The sequence below is a fragment of the Corvus brachyrhynchos genome, unplaced genomic scaffold (genome assembly GCF_000691975.1).
Source record: "Corvus brachyrhynchos isolate BGI_N302 unplaced genomic scaffold, ASM69197v1 scaffold14, whole genome shotgun sequence".
Lineage (NCBI taxonomy): Eukaryota > Metazoa > Chordata > Aves > Passeriformes > Corvidae > Corvus > Corvus brachyrhynchos.
Window position 1 is genome coordinate 18,875,029 of NW_008239110.1, and position 20,601 is coordinate 18,895,629.

Below are 20,601 nucleotides of genomic sequence, written 5' to 3' on the forward strand. Positions count from 1 at the left end.
TGCTCAGACAAATTAATTTTATTATTCTTACTGTTTAAAAAATAAAATTAGCCAAAGTTGGCACAGCTTCCACTACACAGCAAAAGAAAATTTCTTTTTTTTAAATAAATTTTGGGAAAGGGAAAACAATCCCATGATAATACTACATGCTGTTCTCTTGAAAACAAGGTAAATAGTTCTCTTTTTTTCCCTGAATACGCATTCAACTCAAAACTAAAAATATATTAGACCAATAAAGTTACTTTACTGAATTAATGTGCAGCAAAAAAGCAACCAAAGAAAATATGTAAACAATTTATGTCTGGAAGTAAGGAGTTTGTTTCATGATAATTCATCATCTTTTTCTCTAATTCAACTTTCTAATATTTTTCCATCAACTTCTCTAAGGGCTAAATTCCACATGGATAAACATATGAGATTCTTGAGATAAGAAGTGCAACACTTGCAGTTCCTTGTCAGTTGGCATCTTGTTCTGCACCAGGAGAGACTGATGAAGGGATCCCCAGATGTCTCACACAATTTGACTTTTGTCACCACCATCTTCTCCCCAATTAATTGCACTTGTTCCTTCAACTGAAATAATTGGATTCTTAAACAGAAGTTTGGATATCTGATTGAGTTTTGCTTGGACGGTGGAAATTCTGTCACCGCTGTCATTCTTTAATCTAAAATACAAGTAAATGGAAAAAACCTTATGGTGAAAAATTAAGTACTAAGTGTAAAATGATCACAGTGTTTTTCAGTATTATGTAGTTGTGGAAAAAATAATTCCTTTTCCGCTTAAATTCTCAGAAAAAGACGACAGATACTAAAGTAGCAATTCCCAAATAACAAATCGAAGAGTTTATTTAGTCCCAATTCTACAAACATTAGTCTAGATCTAAACATAGCAGATCTAAATAGAACCCCAGTCACCTCAACCTAAATTTAATGAAAAATGGGTGCAATCCATCCTATTTCTGGATCTTATTTAAGACCAGACAGATCCATAATGCCTCTGGCTGACCTAGCACATCATTCCTATGCATGGATGGAGAAACCAGAAATGTTCGTGCTCTAAGTTTTGACATTAAATGACTCAGCCTTTAGTTCTCAGTACTAGGACTTGGTTAATGTGTCTAAATCACAGGAAGACTTTTTAAAGGGACAGATAGAGAGACATTCATATTTTTTGCTTCCAGTAGAAGACAAAACATTTATGTTTAGCCCCACAGTCTTTGCTTCATCTCACACAGGATCAGAAAATGTTTTTAGGCATAAGTAAGAATCAAATGTACAATAGTTTTTAATTTTAACAGAAAAAGATACTGGACCCAACCTAGACACAGTAAAAATGGCCAACACATCTTATTTACAAACTGCTTCCAGTATATTTATACAGGCAGATTTCAAAAAGATTGATGTTAACTCAAGGGGGAAGAGGGGAAATTCTAAATAGAGTAATTTTTACTCCTAATAAATTAAACGGAATCATGACAAGTTTTCCTCACATCTTGCTGAAGCACTGTCTCTTTTTTAGCAGAAATAATTCGCTTTTTGGGCTAGAAGATGTAAAACAAGACTTAACCATATCGTTGTTCCTCTACGGTATAGAAAGTCTATTACAAAAATGCCATACCTCTGTAACAACTCCTGCAGCAATAGTGGAACCACTGTAGCGTAACATAAACCTCCCCAGCTCTTTAAAATCTTTGTACAACTCTAAAGCAACAGGTCTTTGAGTTTGTAGTTCTATTAGAGCATTCTGTCCTTTAGCCAAGAACCTGCAGGTAAAAAAGCAGAAAACTCTATCAGAAATAGATGCATGGATAAATGAATAAAACAACACTGAATAAATGGAAAAAAATCATCTTAAAAGGCCCAAAGTATAGTTATCAAGCTTGATTTCAAGTATAATCCAAACCATGAGACTGAAAACTCATTTGCCTGGAGTATACATTTTAATAAGGCATCTGAGTTTTCTTCAAAAACTTCTTGGCATTCACCACAGCATTTAACAAATTGTTTTGAAGCTAATTATCTCATTAACACCTGTTTTTTCATGTCAAGTGGAAATCAAGTCTTGTTTCAAACCCCACGAATAAAAAACCAATTCATTGCTTTGTAGAAGTCTGCAACAGTTTCAGCTATGCAATTTCTGGAAAAGGATTATTCTGAAAATGTTGTATGTATAAAACAGCATTTCTACCCAAATACAGCTTTAAATAACTAGAGGGATGATACTGTAGTTCTGTGGGAAGACTCATTAAATTTCTTTTGCACTGACACGCTGTCTAGTCACGTATATTTTAGACATTTAGCCACCTCCAGAATTATGCAAGGATCCCATACTTTGACATTAAAAAAAGAAATACTGAAAAAGAAAAAGAGAGAAAAAAAACCCTTTAAGTGAAGGGCTGCTGATCCAGGATTCATTCCTAATTCTGCAAGTGACCTTGGGCCTAAGTCATTGCACTTCTCAGGTGCTCCACATTTATCAAGTGGGCAGGAGGTTCTTCACTTTGCAAAGCACGTTGAAATCCAAACACGAAACCAACTAAAACAATAAAAGCATATTCTTATAACATACAACTGATTCATAGTAGAACCTGTTTGACATACTGTGTATTAAAAGTCAACCCATTTCTTGAGTAATTATTAACTATTCAAAACACTTACTTAGGTTTTTTCTTTGTCACTTCACCAGTGCTTTTGTGCAGGACACTCAACAGCCTTGTAATAGTAGCAGGTTCACTTACTGTTTGATAGTGTAAAAGCACCTGAAAACATTTTTTGCAGTTATTAAACATCCTACAATACTCAGCAATCCTAGGTGTTAATACTTGAAAACAGCTGCTTCTTTTAAGACTGATTTTTTAAAAGAAATGCTTATAAAACTTCTCTCACAGGAGTGTCTGCCTCACATCTAGTAACTGTTCCTAGTTCCTAAACTTTGTGATGATTACTGATATGACACAAAGGCCATATTTTATGTTATCATAAATACATTTTTCATCCTTTAGTGTTTTGCTTTTGCCAACTCAGTGCAGTTCTATAGCATGAACTGATACTTATTTTAAAAGGTATCTTACATTTGAGTCCATCATTATATTTCCACAAGATGTGAGCTTCTAAAGCCTAGATGTGATGAAACTCACATTCTCTGAAATGGCTCAGCTATGTATTAAAAGCTAGTAAAAATATGCATAGACAGCCACAGTAGCCCCTTTTATCCACTTTGAATTATAAAAGAATCAGTTTCCTCTGGAGAGACAGAACCACTTCTAGATTCTGAATGTGTCTCGTATTCAGGGGTAGAACACGGAGAAGAAAAGCCCTGAGCAACCTGCCATGAACAGTTTTCACAGAGACTTACAGGAAATCCTTTAGTGATTGGAACCTCAATATTGAAGATGAGAACTCGAGCTCTGAACCGAGTGCAAGCTTTAATGGGTTCCTTGGGATCACAAAATACACAGCCCACACTACAAGAGAGAACAAAAAAAATCAAACAGATGTGTCTTGACATAAAAGCGTTAAATAATTACCCTTTTCCAGTGCAGTGATTAAGACAAGCAAAGGAAAAGCAACACCACTTTAATACAACCGGGGTGGTAGGGGGGTTGTGGGTGCATGGATATCCAGCAACACTGTATTAAAGCCTGTAACAAAATGAGTTCCTAGACAATGTCTACCTTATTTTGTGTGTATGCATGAAGGGCTCTGTCTAGTTCAGTGAACAATTACGTCCATTGATAATCAGTTTCTGAAAATGTCATTGTTTCCTGTGCGTAGGTATTTTTAAGAGTTAAACTTTCATTCAGAGATTCAGTGTTTCCGTTCAATAGCATAAAATACTGCAGTGTCCCCAAAACTGCAGTACTGCTGCCTGTAGCTAAAATGTTTTCTGGATAAGAAGGGAACATCATGATCAGGACTCAAAACCTGAGCTCTCAGCAGCACTCATTTCCAAAAAATTCTACATGGAGAACACAAGAAAGCTGCTGCTTGTTACAAGTTAGTAAGCATATAGCTTTTTCACAGGGGCTAGTTTTAGCCATCTAAAATGAAAGGAAAATTAATCCCACACAGGAAAACATGATGGAAGAGAACAAACAGCACAATTAAACATGTACATCAAAGTTCATCAATATCAAGAGGACTTGAAAATTCACAGCTTTTCTTGACAACTCTAGCAGATCTCCAAAAGATGAATGACATCAAGGTAACAAATTGACTCAAGACTTCATTCAACAAATAGAACAAGACTTCCCTCACCCTTTTACCACTAAGAATCCCACCCCAATATAGCAATACAGAATACCTGTACTTTTCTCTTAAATCAGAGTATAAACTTGAAAAGCTATCAATGCAAGATTTTCAAAGAATACCTTGAAAGTTTGCTGTCTGAAGTCCAACTGGAATGTAAAGAAGCTGATCAAATTATGGATCCAGTTACCTGGCCTGAACAACAACTGACACCTAAAAGCTTGGGGCTAATGCTTAGCATGAAACCTACAGACTGGAAAAGACACAAGGAGATTTGCTGTGTCTCACTATCAAACCACCCCTCAGCAAAACATTTAGGAAAACAAATCTTACAAGCAGCTAAATGTGTTGAATAAACAGTTTCCATCAATTCCACTTGTACAGATTTACTCATTACTACAAAATGGCAGTTGTTTGGATGTGTCTCGTTAGAATAACTGATAATTTGAGAAGTTCTTTAAAAATTTTCTGTTTAGTTTAGCAACACAGGTTTAATTTATTTGGCAATTAAAATGTCCAAGGACTAGTCTACAAGAAAAGGGCTTGGAAGGTTACTGGTGTCAGCACTAGGGCAAAGGATGAAAACTGACAGTATTCTTCTGAGGCTGCCGTTGCACATGTGGCAGATGTTTCCAACGTTTGTACATGCAAGCCAGGTGATATGCATCACTTTGGTTTTAAATATCCTGGTAGCCACATCATTCTTCAAGTAAACCGCTGTAATACAGCCCAGTGTAATAGTTATATAGCTTTTCATTAAAAACAAACCGTTACTTAGACTGAAACCCAGTTCTGCTCACTTGATTTTGATGATATCCATGCCGGTCAAAGTGAGATTAACGTGATCTCCTGCTGCAGCCCAATCAACTGGTTCATCGTGCAGTGTGATTCCTGGAAATGAGTAAGAACAGAACCTCACAGTGAAGTACCTAGGTTCTGAGCTACAAACAAACAGCTCTGTTTGGGCCATTTGTGCTTCATCAACCATTACTCATCAATTTTCAGTATGAATGGGTTGAGAGTAAAAGCTTTTTAACTGAGAAGACCAAGGAAGCTTTTCTTTCCCGTTGGTGAGGATTCGCTATTCTCTCTCACCACACCCTGCACCATAACATGGCCTTATTTAAACCAGAGGAGGGGACCTGGCCCTTGTCACTGGCACAGATGACGCAATCCCGAAAACGCTGTAGTACTAATATCTCTGTATCTGCCCCACCCACCCTTTGAGGCACACGCACACCCTAGACCGCATCTTTCATATACTTTAATGGTACTGTGTCAACTTTCATTTACCTTAAGTGGGTTTGCTGACTCTTTCATAAAAAAGCGTAACTGACGCCTTTTGTTCACAACATCACGTCTATTAGAAAGCACCTTTACAAGTAATTTAATTCTGATTTTTATGTATTTTAATTTCTTTCAAAGACAGCCTGGTTGGTGGGTGAGGGCAAGACTAATTAGCTCTGATTAAACATTCTGAGGTTTCTAGTAGGCACCAAGAAAGAAAGAAAAAAACTGTATTTTAGAAATACTGCATATATTTATAGGATCTAGTTCCATTTTGCTGCAGATTGTACCTCTTGACTTGCAGATTTGTTCCCAAAATCACCTGCCAAAAACATGCCAGAAAGCATGATTCAACTATAAGCACGTTAAGTACCATTTTTTAAGCAGCATTGATAATTATTTCATCTATCTGTCGTTATCACAGAATGAATGAAATTCAGCCTCTTGAAATGAACAACTTGAATCCTAATGTGCACACTGTCTTTAGTAAATACTGTATGCTAAATTAAATTATTACTTCTTTACATTAAATATAAATAGTACATGCTTAATGAACTAATATCCCCAACCTTCATTTGCATTTCAGTCATGAGAGAGGCATTACAGAAGAAAAACCATAGAATCATGCTGCTGGAGATACTCAGACAAAATACATCTTTTTCCATGGTACTTCCTCCACTCCCCACACAGAGGAGTGACTACAGTGGTCTGCTACCCAAATTCATCTACATTATTGTAACATTCCTGTGCATGTGAAAAATGTGCATAGAACTGTGTAAGTTGATAGACTGAAGAGCTTCCCAAATTAGCATTGAACAAGCTGGGTTTGGAACAGAACAGACAACGAAACCAACACATTGCTGAATTCAGGCTAAATACTTAGATACAAAAATCTATTCATACCTCGAGGACCCAATTTTTTATTCACTGGTCAATGTAGGAAAATCATAATTTTATCTTTCTATTTGCATATGAAACAAAACCAACTATGCAGTACAAAGACAGCAAGCTTAATCAGGAAACAGCTAAGCACTTAATGTCTAGCTATTCCTCTTTTCAGAAATCAAATACATTGAAATTTAAATCCAATTTTCTTCTCTTTTCTAGCTGCTTAAGACCTGAAAGTTTGATACTATGAAAGGATCAGTGACAAATCTTACAACATCAAACAAGAGTGATGACTTAATTCTCAAGCTTTTTCACAACCAATTAATAAGATTAATTTCTAAAGGTTGTTCAACATCCTCACACTTCCTAACAGCAGAAACACTCCACAGTAAAGCTGATTACTAATGATTCCTGTACTGAATATCTTTATAGACATTGCTAGAACTCAAATGCTTTTTACAGGCTCTTCATAAAGCAATGTCAAAAGCCACAAGGCTATAACATTTGGATTATCTGATATGGTAAAAAAAATGCATGCAAGATTTCACATACTCTTCACAGACATATTTATACAGACACAGTCACATCTAAAGAAATTCGTTTTATGCTTTCACAATCTATGTTTGACAGTTAGTATCAGTTTGACAGTCTGTTACCATTTCAGTAACTGTTTCTAGCCCAGTATTGACCTGAAAGTAAACATGCTTCTGAAGACTATACCTTTTGCAGTGCAAGTTTCATTGGGAGGCATTGCCAGAAGTCGTTCTCCAACTTGAATATAGCCTGCTTCTATTTTACCAGTCACACAAAATCCTGACCCTTGGTCTGTAATAAACACAGCAAGAATTTCAAAAACCTAATAATACAGTCCATTTCCCATGACAAGTTAGTCCTTCATCAATGCATAGCCAAGTTTTTAATATAATGAAGACTTTTTCCCCTCCCAGCAGAGTGTTCAGTACTTGCAAGTTAGCCAGTTGCACATCATAATGAAAATGAAACATTAAATTCAAAACCTCTAGATCTTACATTTTTCAGAACTAAGGAAGAAACATTCTTTTTCAAACAAATGTAGGTACATAAAGAAATATTTTTTAGTTTTTTCAGTATTAGACTAAGCCCCTTTATTTCTAGCAATATTATTTATCACTTTCTCACTACAATTACAGATTAAAGGCATATGACAGACCTCTCATAATAATTCTCATGCATACAGGTGCAAATTCCTATGCCACTTACTGTTTAACTGAGTCAGAAACCTACATACTCTGTCTGCATATTAGTTTTACTCCTGGAAAAGTCAAAGAATGATTGAGGCCTATTTAACACAAGAAACTATTATAACTGGAGATGATTTAAGTATTTCTGAATAAAAGATCTGCAAAGTTTTCTTCTTCATGTCCTAACACTGTTCATCATTTGAATGATATGCCAGTTACTTTCCACAGATATGCTACACATGCACATTTATGCACATACACCTTAACAAATGCCTCATCTTCTTAGCATGTGTTTGCAGGTCTATTTAAAAAGAACTCTCTGAACTGATTCTACAATGACATTTTCAGTATCCACACAAACAGCAAATAACCCTTTGCTGAATTCAGTGATATAAGCAAATATCTTAGTATTTTGTGTCTCACATTAAATTAAAAGCTGAATTTAAACCTGAATTCAAAAGAACAAGTTGATCTCAAATCTTGAGGTCACTTACTACCAACTTGCTCTTTGCATTCTTCACAGATAGTGATGAATGCTTCCGTGTAATGAATGCTTCCATCTTTCTACCTGGAAAAATATTACCAGTATGCCTGCGTGCTAATTTTCCTCTATTCATTCCAGCAAATGATATGAACACAGACAATTAACAGATGACATCAAATGTCAAACAGAAAACTGTCAAAGTTGATCCTGTCTAGAAAAAGAATACCCAAGCCACGTTACAGATACCACCTCAATACGGAACGCAAAAGAACCTGAAGCTGGCTTTGCAAGCACTGGTGTCAACCAGAAACATGAACCAATTCCAGGTTCTTAACCACTCCCAAACACAATTGAGAACCATTTATCTTTTGTTCCCCTCATCACCAGGTCTGGCTTGGTAAACCAATGTGGTCTTTGAAGCTTCACCAACTCCCATGCTGATTGCTTCCTGAAAGGTGTCAAGTTCCTTCAGTTCCCCCTGAAATCAGTGTAAGTGCAAAATGGACAGTGGGGGACAGAATCAGGGCATAAAAAATGTCCCCATTTCTGTGCATTATGGTATTTGGGTTCTGCCAGGGCATGTTCTTTGTCCTCAGGATTTGGTTGATGGACAAGGCTCTTTCAGGGTTAGATCAGTCATACCCTAGGCAGAATTATAATACGGTAAGTGGGGACCGATGAAGCAGTGAAGGGATTTACAGGGACCTCTTCGATCAAGAGATAGTTTGCCTGGAGAGCATGAATATTAGGAGGCCTGTGGCAGATAACAACTAAAATCTGCCTGGGGCAGGTGAATCATATATGTGGGCAGCCTTAATACAGAAAGGGGTTTTCCAAACCATGTAAGAGTACACTCAGCACTCTCACTTTTTACACACTTCTATGGACAGCTCCTCCTGAGCATGCACAGGTACTGGAACAGAGCTGAGACCAACTGTTGGTTCATGTACTTGTATCTGCAGCTACTTCCTCTGGTGGCATCAAAGTTAATTAAGTTTTGAGATCATAAGGTAAGAAAAAATAGCCTAAAAAAACACCTAAAAGGCCGCATATAGTGATAAACCCTATATATGTAAATTGAGTCCCTTCCAAAGTCATTATTTTTTTGCATACTTTAGCAAAACAGATTTAGTCAAAATTGCTCATTTTGTGAAACTTTGCTCAACACAAAAATGATTATTGCAGCTGAAAAGCTGTGATAGTATGTTGAAAGATCTCAATCAATAATCCTAACAACACTTTCCCACAGCTCACGAAATTATAAAAAATAAACACAGTGATGGCATAGATGAAGAAAACCGTGCTATCACATCAGGGTAAATTCCCGTGCAAGTTTTCAATATTTAGCATTATGGCTTCAGTAAAATCAGCTAACCAAGGGCATGTAGAATATCTAGTGTTTTTTCAAAGGCCCACATGAAAATTGCACAAACTTGGTTATTTCCATTTATTATCAGTATTTTGATCTGATTTTTTTTGTACTTCCCCTATAAACACCCTAAATATCAAGCAAAATTTCTTAAAATATGAACTTCAATAATAATACTTGATTACAAATATTTACAACATTTCAAATCATGCTGTCATTTAGTTTGCAACATTCCTCAAGAGACCTACAGAATGTTTCAAACAGGATGGGTCTAGAAACCGTATTTCTTCTAAGTTACCTCCAACTGTACATGACTAAATGGAAAAAAAAAATAAATCAAGTTTACCATGAAAATTTTAGAGGCTGGAGGCAGTCTATTGTCTCCAGACAATCAAAATAAGAACTGGTTATACTTCTTGCTGTTCCTATCTTTATTAATGATAGGGAATAGCTCACTGCCTTAAATCCTTGACTGGTTGTAATAACCACCACCACCCTTTTCTTCCACGTCACCTGCCCAAATTTTTATATAAAACTGAAGGAATGTATCATTATTTACAACTAAAACAATGAACAGAAAAGAAACAAGACAAACTTCTTTAAAATCTAGGACTGGAAAGCAAAAGAGCCCAAAGCTACACTAATAAAAACTTTGAGAAACACTGATTTAGTCCAGTAGAACCAGTTTGGGAAAGTCCCACGTTCTGTCCCACAGAACTGTGAACCCATTACATAGACAAATAACTGGTCATGCAGATTATTATTCTCAATTTCTTTTCCAGTGTGTTTCACCTTCAGCAGTACTATTTAAAATCTGACAAGGAATAGTACTTGAAAACTTACTATTCTGGTCCAAGACTACTGACATACATGAAGTTCCAACTTTAAGTCTTATTTTGACAGCATTTTTCAACACTTGTGTTAAATATCAGTGAAATGATGGTAAAAATATAAAAACAACCAACCTTTAAAAACATCAGCAACACACAGTCTAAATGGTTTATCCACTGATCTCTGTGGTGGTTTGAAAGAATCTGCAAATAAATTGATAAGATCTTTTAGAATTTCTGCATATAATGACTATCTCAGCAACTTCTCAGTTAGAGAAACTAATTATGTTGCATTCCAATGACTTTGTCTCACGTTTTCCCCAAAATAAAAGTTTTAACACACACAGGATTAAGATGTATTAGTTTTCAAGTGAGGAAAATTGCACTTACCAATTTGCTCTAACAAACACTTTCCTTTATACCATTGTGTGAGGTCACTTGACTGACCCCTTGTGACTAGGTTTTCACCACCAAGGCCACTTGTTGGAACATAAGCCACATCTGATTCCTAATGAAAAAAACAAACAGATGTGAAGCATACATTAACAACAGGATCTGTTAGCAGAAACAAAAGGTGCATTTTTTCAACATTACACATCTAAACTTGAATACTTGTCACATCTGTATTTCCCCTGGAGAAAGCAGGTTACTCAGTGGATCCGTTTCCTTTGTGGTTACCTCTTGCCTGATCACTCTGCTCCAGAAAAGAGTTGGAGATACTTAAATATGATGATATCAACACTGACAACTAGAAACTGAGTTCAGGTAACAAACTCATCCATGTCTGACAGGCAAAACTTTGGTTTGAATTGCTGCTTTATCCATAGAGATTGCAGGAAGACCACACCCAGTCCAAACGAATAGTAGTTGGAACTGAGAAAACGTGAGCAGAGGGTTCTCATGAGCTCATAATCCACACTGACACCTGCTGCAGTATAAAACTCTCTACTGTCATCCACGTAATCGTGAACATTAGGACAGACCATTTTTGGTCTCTTCTGCTTTGTAAACAACAATCCCAAGAACTTACAAGTGATCTGAGTACCCCAAAGATTCAACAGACCTAAACAAAGATGATGACACAAAGAGTATTAAAGAACTGACTACCCTTATCCAGGGCTCAGTGTGACCCTACCAGTAAGAAAAGGAATCTGCTATATTATGCACACGTAGCAGTAGCAGGAAAGTGACACAAAATAACCTAACTGTAGGAAAAAGCTCATTCCACCCAAATGCTTGAACAAAGCAATGAAGGCATCATAAATGTATTACCTTAAAGCCAGCTTGCTTAAGAAATTGGCCAAGCTTACTTGTAATTTCCTGAAATCTTTCCTGTTGCCAATTAACCTAAAATAAAGCACAGATTATGATATGATAATAAAATGATAGATTTTTAACCATGACTTGAACATACAGCTGCATGTCATCAATTCTGTAGTAGAAACAGATGTGTATTTATAAACATGAGATTTCCAGGTGCATTCATACTTGAATATATAAGAGCATACACATTAGCAATTACTGATCACAAACAACACACCACCAAAATGGCAAGCCCTTTTAATTTCAACAGCAACTTTTTTTTTTTAAGTTTACACAAAATTCAGACTCAGCAAGATATATTCAACACAGTAATAACTTAAAACATAAATAGTCATCTTTAACACACTTTACACATTTAAATAAAACTACTGCGGTCTTGACCTGAATGACCACCAAGATGATCTTAGAGATGCCACTGAGATCAACCATTATGTGAGATTTCCACAAGTACAAAAGGGACCCCTGCTCATTTTAGCACCAGAATTAACCTTTTGTGTACTGTGAAAATACACCCATAAATGAAAAGAATGGCATCGTAAAGTCTAAATATAAGGGACAGAGCCGGAAAGCAAAAAAACAATGCTTTATTATTAGTTCCACAATACTGATCCTTAAACTTACTGTCCACAAATCTAGATAGAAGCCCTTCACTTAAACGCAGAAATTAAGCGTGTACCTGGTCCATTTTATTGACTGCAACAGCCAGCTGCGTCACTCCAAGAGAGCGCACTAATAATCCATGTTCTCGAGTTTGTCCACCTGTCTCAAATCCTGCCTCAAACTCTCCTCTGCTGGCATCCACAACCAAAATTGCCACATCAGCCTACATTAGAAAGAAAAAAAAAAATCAAAAGTGGTCAAAAGGTGGAAATAATCTGGGTAAACACCTCAATCAGTAACATTTCACACACAACGTACTTTACAGAGGAGGGATCCTGATGTGCTCCAAAGGTAATTGAAACTGCTCAGTCCCATCTGTATCATACCCACTTTGCTGAGATATTATGGCATTATGTCATCTCATGTCATAAACCAGCACCTCCTGGTTAAACAAAAGACAACTGCTGGTTTGGGGACCCTGTGCCCTTCAATCTACCCACTGTGCGTGCTGCACAGATCTAAACAAAAGCAGCCTGTGCTCAGAAGCTTTAGAACACAACGTATGAGCACAGTGTCCAGTTCCCCCTGTCTCAGTCTGGACACCTTGTTAGTGAGAAGCTGCAAAAATAGCAAACAAATCCCCACACTATACATCTGGGACAACCAGTTGGCTGTACGCTGGATGTGGATGCTTCACAGTCCACTCAACACACTAGAGCGTGCCAAAATCACAAGGTGGCAAAGACAAAGTAGCCTATTTTATCACCTAGACAAACTCTCTAATACCAAAGCATTAAGAGCATATAGTCTACAGTGCTGCATGAAAGTCATGCAGCATGTAAGCACTGGGAAAAAACACAGCTCTTGCTGTTAGCCTTAAATGCTGCTAATATTTCTTGCACTTTTCCTCCATTGGTAAGTAATTGCCAGTTAGATCATCATCATGTACTAAGTGAGGGCAACAGACAAGAACAACAAAGGTACTGGTGTCAACAGGCAGGTGTAGGACAATTTCATAGGCCTGAGGAGTTGGACATAACGGAAAGAGGGAAGAAAAAGTGGTATTTTCTCCCTTTCCTTAAACACCCATGCTTCAGAATGCCAAGAAAAGGAACTGAGTCCTGACTCTGAACTCTCCTCGCCTCATCCTAGGCATGAAATCCCCACAGCTCATTCAGAGACAGCAGGAGTGTGAGAACAGGAAAAGGATGACTGATGAATTTCCCCAGAGCTCCCAGCCTCAGAAGTGCATTGCAGTGAACTTCTCCTTCAAAAAAAAAAAAAAAAGAAGACATCCTGCATTTTCTAAATTATAAATTATAAAAACAGTACCTCAGGACTTACTGAATGTGTATCAAAGGCCAGATGCTGGCCTTGATAAGGCTGATTTGCATTTTGCATAACAGCAGTTGGGGATTCACCTCCTAACAGCATTCTCCACAATAAAAAGGCACTAAAGCCATTTCCAGCCATTGCTTCAGCACTGAGCCTACTCTAACAGGCAATGGAAAGTTGCAAAGTTTTAGTGATTCCTTAACAGGCTTCAGAACAGACCAGCCTCTCATCATCCTGAGAGCTGGAACACAAAGATACCAAGCTTTATGTGGTCAGCACCATCTTCTGTTGAACTGATACAATTGCTGGGGGATTTGCAACTCTTCTCTTAATACTTCTGGCCTGTGTTACTTTTCTCCCAAACGAAAAAACTATTTAAATAACAACTGTAAAGAAAATAGCACATCTGAGTCAACATTTTCCACTGCTCTGAAACTAAAGATACACTTCTAATTTTTAAACTCATAAAATTGCTACAACATATATTCCACTGTATAGATGGCTGTATAAGCACTACACCATAATTTGCAAACTTCTGACTATTCTGCAGCCTAACCACTGGGTCACAAGGTCTGAGTTCTCACTCAGGCTCTGCTTCAGAGCTAAAGCAGAACTTGGGAAAAATCAGTCTCCCTACAGTGTAGTTCTCTATCTGTAAGATCATACTAGCAGTACTCATCCAAGTACTCAACAAAGATCTTAAGATATAACCCATATTTCAGACTGTTGTGACACACACAAAGCAAAAACCTATACACAGCTTTGCTTTTGAAAAAAAAATTTTATTAAATCTCTACTTTGGAGAATCAATTTTATTATTTAAAGAAGGATGCCTTTAAGTGAAGAAAAATAAAATCACTCATTTAATGTCATGTAACCATGTTAATTTCCCCCACCTCTGATGTATTACTTCCACAAATAAGTAATCTATAGATTACTGGTGAGTGCCATACTTAATTCAAGGGGTAGTGTCCAATACTTTTGACTTTGCCTAATGTTCCTAAAACAAGTGACATGCAGTCTCTGCAAATACCCTCTTGACAAGACAGATGCATTCTGTATAAACCTTGTTATCTATGTCTTCTCATCCCATAAAAAATACACTGTAAAACAGAAAAATGTTTTGTTTGACCTATAAATCCTTTTTCTTTAAGCTCAAAATCACTTAAAATCTTAACCTACAAGATGACTTTCACAGAACTACTCACTGAGTAGCCATATATCACATCTAAATAGCTTTCAAAGCTCAACTGCAATTTTATCAAACTGAAACTTACTATTAAATTACTTGCATAATAAAACCCTCCTCCCAAATGTTAGCATCAAAAAAATGCAACTACCTTTAATGTTTAACAAGCACCTTCTTTTTTAAGTTTAGAAAACTCAAAGATATGCTAACACCATCAATGATTCCATTCGATCTTAGATTTTAAAAGAAAAAAACAATATTGGAAAAACCATTTGAGACCATCTCTACCTGTGCAGCTCCTGTGATCATATTTGGAATGAAGTCTTTGTGGCCTGGAGCATCCATCAGCGTAATTACTTTAGTCGGTGTCTCAAATTTGGTCATACCCACATCCATTGTCACTCCCCTTAAACAAGCATACATGCAACACACCATTAAAACTGCTTCAAAAACTTCACAGAGACATGAAGTATCAAAAACACAACCATGCACTTATACACTTCATAACTTTCACTGATTTAGCCTTCACCATAGGGATACCTGCTTGTTGGAAGAGCAGACCTCTAGAGCTGCCTTTTAGTAAATCCAGTCGTAAGAAAAACACCCAAAATTCCCAGTACTAACCCCATGCACCCACAGACTGTGTCCCAACAAGCACAGCGAGAACATGAAAACTGAACTGCACATTTAAATCATTACTAATTATACTTTTGATATTTAGTTCTTCAGAAAAAGGTATCATCAGAGTAAGAGAAACATAGCTGAGTTTAAAAAAAAAAAGTGGTATGGGACTATAGAGATACAGTTACATATTTGCAAAGATCCACAGGCAGACCTCCCAATTACCAAGGAAGGATCACAACATGCTTGGCCTCAGTTCCACACCTCACTAACCACTACATGTTCTGCATGATACACAGGATAGGATTCATCTCATCAAATGCAAATGTCTACTGTACATGTCTGTATCTGGGTTAGTCATCTGCATCTCCCTTTACAGACAATTAAGAGAGATAGAAACTTTCAAGAGACAAAACATCTTGTAGTAGTAGATACTTCTAGTATGCTACTTCCAATCACCAAAAAATCCCAACAACAAAACAAGCCCCCCAAAATCCCAACGATTTACAGATGACTCCAGAAAGTTTTTCTCTAAAAATAAAAATCTCAGAGCAAAGAGAAAATAAAATCAATTGAAAATACCAATTCAGAAAACTCACTTCTTCAATACAAAAATGTAATTTAAATTTCATATTTCAAATCAATAAAGGCATTTTATAAAGCATACAAATATAATTGCTAATTTAATTAATTTGTAGATTTAATTTTAAAAGTAACACAAGTCAAATGTGATGAACTGACATTTCAATGCTTAGTTTATTACATTAATATTTTCTAACAAGTGCTGTTCTTTCAGAGAAAAAAGGTTACTCCCATTAAAATGTATTTCTACCTTTCTCTTTCTTCACCAGTTTCATCCAAGACCCATGCATAGGCAAATGAAGCTTTACCAGCCTTTTTAGATTCCTGTTCATATTTGTGCATAGTTCTTTTGTTCACATTTCCCAAAAGGTAGAGCAAATGACCCATTAAAGTACTTTTGCCTGCATCAACATGTCCTGTGGAGGAAAATAAATATTATAGCAATTTTATTCATTTATGCAACTTAGGTAGAGCACAGGAAATATACTAAACATATGAACATCACATGCACTAATAATGCTTGTGTAATCCACAGAACTTCATAATCCTGTGAGACAGAGACACAGGGAGACAGTTTATCCTTAACAGCCAGTTAGCATGACAGCCATAGAGCACCTCCAAATTCATACTAAAAACAACACGCTGCAACAATGAAACCAAACCAAACATGTTCTACTGTATGCTCAAAGGGAAGCCAAGTCAACATCACTGTCCACGTCAAAGGCATCTGAATGTACTCCCTCCAAAGAATGCAGATGCAACTGAAAACAGTATGAGATTTTCCTTCCCCGGAGTGCGGACAGTTTTGCTTCTGTATCACTTCCAGATTCAATCAACGCACTTTTTAAACTTTATGTTTGTCAAAAATGTAATTTTACAGTATTACCTATTACCACCAAATTCAGCAGTTGCTTTCCTCCTTGTCTCTTCTCCAACTCTGCTTTCACATCTATTTGTGGTTTTGCCTTGCTTGACTTTTTTGCTGGACTAGGCACCATATTCTGCTCTTCTGAAACCTGCACTACTTGAGGTGGAAGAGTAGATTTTGAGACAGCCTCAAGTACCCCAGAAGCTACTCTGGCGTCTTCAGGTAACAGTCCTTTCTGAGGTGTGTTAGTGTGGCCATTTTCCTCAGCAATCGCACTAGGGAAAAAAAGAAAACACAAAGAATGCAAATGGCAAAGAAGACATAGATATATAGAATAGAAATTGAGTTTCCCCTTCAGTATTGTGTAAGCCCCTTAGAGTATGGGATAAGCCCATTAAGGTGGAAACGATAAGCAGCTGGATACAAACTGCAGATATACCAGCTCTGAACATCTTGTCTGAAAAGCACTGTCTACAAAAGCAGGATAAGAAGTAATCTTGTAAAATATATGAAATAGACAAACAAGCTTTCCATCGACTCTACCAGGAAGGGAAAGGACAATTATGCAGAACAACCACAGAGAGCAGGTCTCCTCTGAACTAAGAGCCCAAGTCAGCTTTGCAGCATGGATCCTGAAACAGTTTCCACATACACTAAATTACTGCAGCTGAATATAGTGATGTCCTATTGTGAGAGCAGCAATACAATATAAAGAGTTGATATTAAGCACGTGTAAGCTGCAATTTAAAGTGCAATGCTTATATAGAACCATAACAGATAATTTAAGGTTTATCAATATTGAAAAAAATTGTTTCATGCATAAAACAAGGCACCTAGGACTAAAGAGATTTGGATTCTCAAACTCCCTTTTTCTAACACCTTGTTCTCCCACAGATCACCATACTAATCCTAATGGTAAATAATCCTCAATATATTATTTTCTTACACTCTCTCTTTTTGTCTCCATTTTGTAAATGAACACATTTTCCTGATTTACACAAGCTTTCTGAGAATATACAATATTATTCTTCATCTATCATAGCAAAGATGATCACTAAAAACAAACACTAAGTAACATTTTAAAGACAGCAAAAGCTTTCTTACTGCCTGACAGCTGCATGGTGAGGCATTAATGTAAGCAACAAGACAGGAACAGAAGCTCTTATTACAGGTGTGCCAACATTCTATCACAGCAAACGTCAATATACAAACGACTGATTATTACAGTATAATGAAAATCCCTACAAAACACTGTATTTAAAATTTTATCCAAGGGGAATAAGCTTCTTTCCCTGGAAAACTGGAAATCCTTTCAAGTTCAGTACCATCATGCTGCAGACTGCTTTCTCAGGAACAGGTTCATGCAGGCTCTAAAGAGTCAAGTGTTTCCACATCCACAGTGAAATCTTCACTCTCCACTTTCTGTTTACATGCCACAATTAACTACCCAGTTTTAATCTTTTCAATTTCTACAAACAAAACTATTTGTTTTGGTACTTTAGAATCCCACATTGTGACATCTCAGCTTTTATTTGACATTCCTTCTCATTTTCTGTCTGTGTAGGCGTATTTGCACTGCATTAGTCCCTTTCCATTACACAGATCTCATGGAACAATACAGTCTAAACATGCTAGTCTACTGAAGAGTTATGATCTAAAATATTAAATATTATAAACGTTCAGGTCAAATGCAAACTTAGCCTCTCATTACAGCACTAAGTAACATGGGACATCACAGCATGATGGCACTGAACTTGAAAGGATTTCCAGTTTTCCAGGGAAAGAAGCTTATTCCCCTTGGATAAAATTTTAAATACAGTGTTTTGTAGGGATTTTCATTATACTGTAATAATCAGTGGTTTGTGGCTCTCCCTTCTTCCCCACAGTTTTAGAACCCACCTGTGTTATCAGTACTGCAGCAGACTGATTGATTTTGACACCTTTTCATAAGGCCCAAAGCCAAGTCTTTCTCTTGATTGTGAGACCAAAGCAGAAATTCCAACACTCATATTTTTGGCTACAGTTCCAAAACCCAAGGTCAGGCTCTTGCTTCAAGGCTGGATACCCAGGCATGCTTCTCAAATTAGCTAAGCAAACAACCTGTTTTATGCCAGCCTTGATGGTTGCAGGGGTTTAGATGGTACCTGTGCTTCTGCAGAATGGATAGACAATTCTGTATAAAGCCTATTTGATATTAAATAAAATATAGATGCATAAAGTCTATTTATATTTTTGTATTGAAGTATTTTCTAAAAAGAAGTTACCCTATCAAAATATTGTAAACCACTTGAAGGAGAAGGACAAGTTTATATCAAACTATTGCCTTAGGTCACACAGTCTTGACATTCCAGAATTCACACTACAAAGCCAAGTGTTCTGTATCACCAACTACCGCTCCAATGTTATAGATAACATTGCAGCTTGACAAGCTGAATAACTTTTATAATACTTCATTCTCTAAACCAAAACAACAGTTGGCCATCACTGCTCTACATGTAGCTATGAAGAACGTTGATTACACATGAATTATTCCACAGGAAAAATATACTACAACCATTTATGCTTTCTTTTACTGGAAAAGGTAAGTGCATTTCTATAAGGATGAACAGAAGGCTCTGCTTCTAAAATTACTTAAATAGTACATTAAGTTTTAGTTGAAAATCTACTTAGGAATGGCAAAACAATTATTTTTGCCAATGTCTCTGCAGGAAAATTTTACTTCATGAAAACAGACTGGAAACAATCAAGCTGATAGAGGGTAAATTTGCAGAGAATTGTGGTAACAAAGTTTTCTACATATTTTAATAACGTATTTAAAATCATCTGAATGATGTAAAGTATACCAAATAATTTTGGTCTCAATCATTGACGAGAGTCTCATGTATTTACAATTAATTTGCATTAGACAACTTTCATCAAGATTAAGACTCTTCCATCTTTTTCCCTTTTTTCAGGCAAACTTCACTTCAGTCTCAGCATAATATCTAGCATGTTCACATTGAAGTACCAGGACTAGTGCCAATATGCAAAGGTCACACTGTAATGCAAATATGGTATTTTACATTGGTATCAAGTTTTCTTCCTTGAAAGTCTAATATTTGAAGTTCTGGAGGAAAGTATTTGTGTAAGAAGTCATATCAAAGCAGCCTTTACAGCTGGCAATAGTTTTCTCTCCCTTTCAGTGTCTGCATTTCTTCCCAAACCAAATTTTCAAAAGAAAAAAAGAAAATTAAAAGGTAGTTACTTAGATGAAGCTGAAAGCAGTATGACCCAAAAACATAACTCTCATGTTTTTCTATACCTTTCCAAAATATATTCAAGCATTGTCACATCAGCCTATTAACAGACAAGAATGTATTTTCAAAGAGAGGTTATTTGTAAGCTTCTAAATTTTATGTCATTAAGTTAGCTAATTATTCTTTTTCTAATCCCAGATGCTAATAAGATCTTCCTGCAGGCCAAAGCCTATGTCAGTAAGGATTCCCCAAAACAGGATGGATTTTGTGTGGTAGAATTCAAACTAATGACAGCACCTGAAAGAACGATGGTTATTGCCAGAAACAGTAAATACTCTCTCATTTCTAAGTAGCTTTTATTGCAACCACCACTGCTTAAGGCTGCCAAATAGCTTTTATTTTGGGTGGTGCAAAGAAAAAAGTGCTAGATACAAATGAAATGAGTGAAACATGACTCCAGCCATCATTAGGACTTGCTATTTTTTCAAGGGTACAGTATTTGAACAGTCAGTACACTGCTA

The 20,601-nt window shown here is 36.5% G+C and overlaps 1 protein-coding gene across 1 annotated transcript in view; it reads right to left on the reverse strand.

The window, feature by feature from the left end:
• The window catches only part of HBS1L (HBS1 like translational GTPase), a gene marked incomplete at its 5' end in the record, with an annotated part of 58,254 nt that continues 37,653 nt past the window's right edge, over positions 1 to 20,601 (reverse strand). Inside the window, 13 exons of the mRNA XM_017739418.1 lie at positions 1 to 665; positions 1,619 to 1,763; positions 2,659 to 2,759; positions 3,356 to 3,464; positions 5,049 to 5,139; positions 7,144 to 7,248; positions 10,462 to 10,530; positions 10,717 to 10,834; positions 11,599 to 11,673; positions 12,326 to 12,472; positions 15,062 to 15,179; positions 16,227 to 16,392; positions 16,863 to 17,119. Coding sequence (XP_017594907.1) covers positions 654 to 665; positions 1,619 to 1,763; positions 2,659 to 2,759; positions 3,356 to 3,464; positions 5,049 to 5,139; positions 7,144 to 7,248; positions 10,462 to 10,530; positions 10,717 to 10,834; positions 11,599 to 11,673; positions 12,326 to 12,472; positions 15,062 to 15,179; positions 16,227 to 16,392; positions 16,863 to 17,119 — 1,513 coding nt within the window. The remainder of the gene's footprint in view (positions 666 to 1,618; positions 1,764 to 2,658; positions 2,760 to 3,355; positions 3,465 to 5,048; positions 5,140 to 7,143; positions 7,249 to 10,461; positions 10,531 to 10,716; positions 10,835 to 11,598; positions 11,674 to 12,325; positions 12,473 to 15,061; positions 15,180 to 16,226; positions 16,393 to 16,862; positions 17,120 to 20,601) is intronic.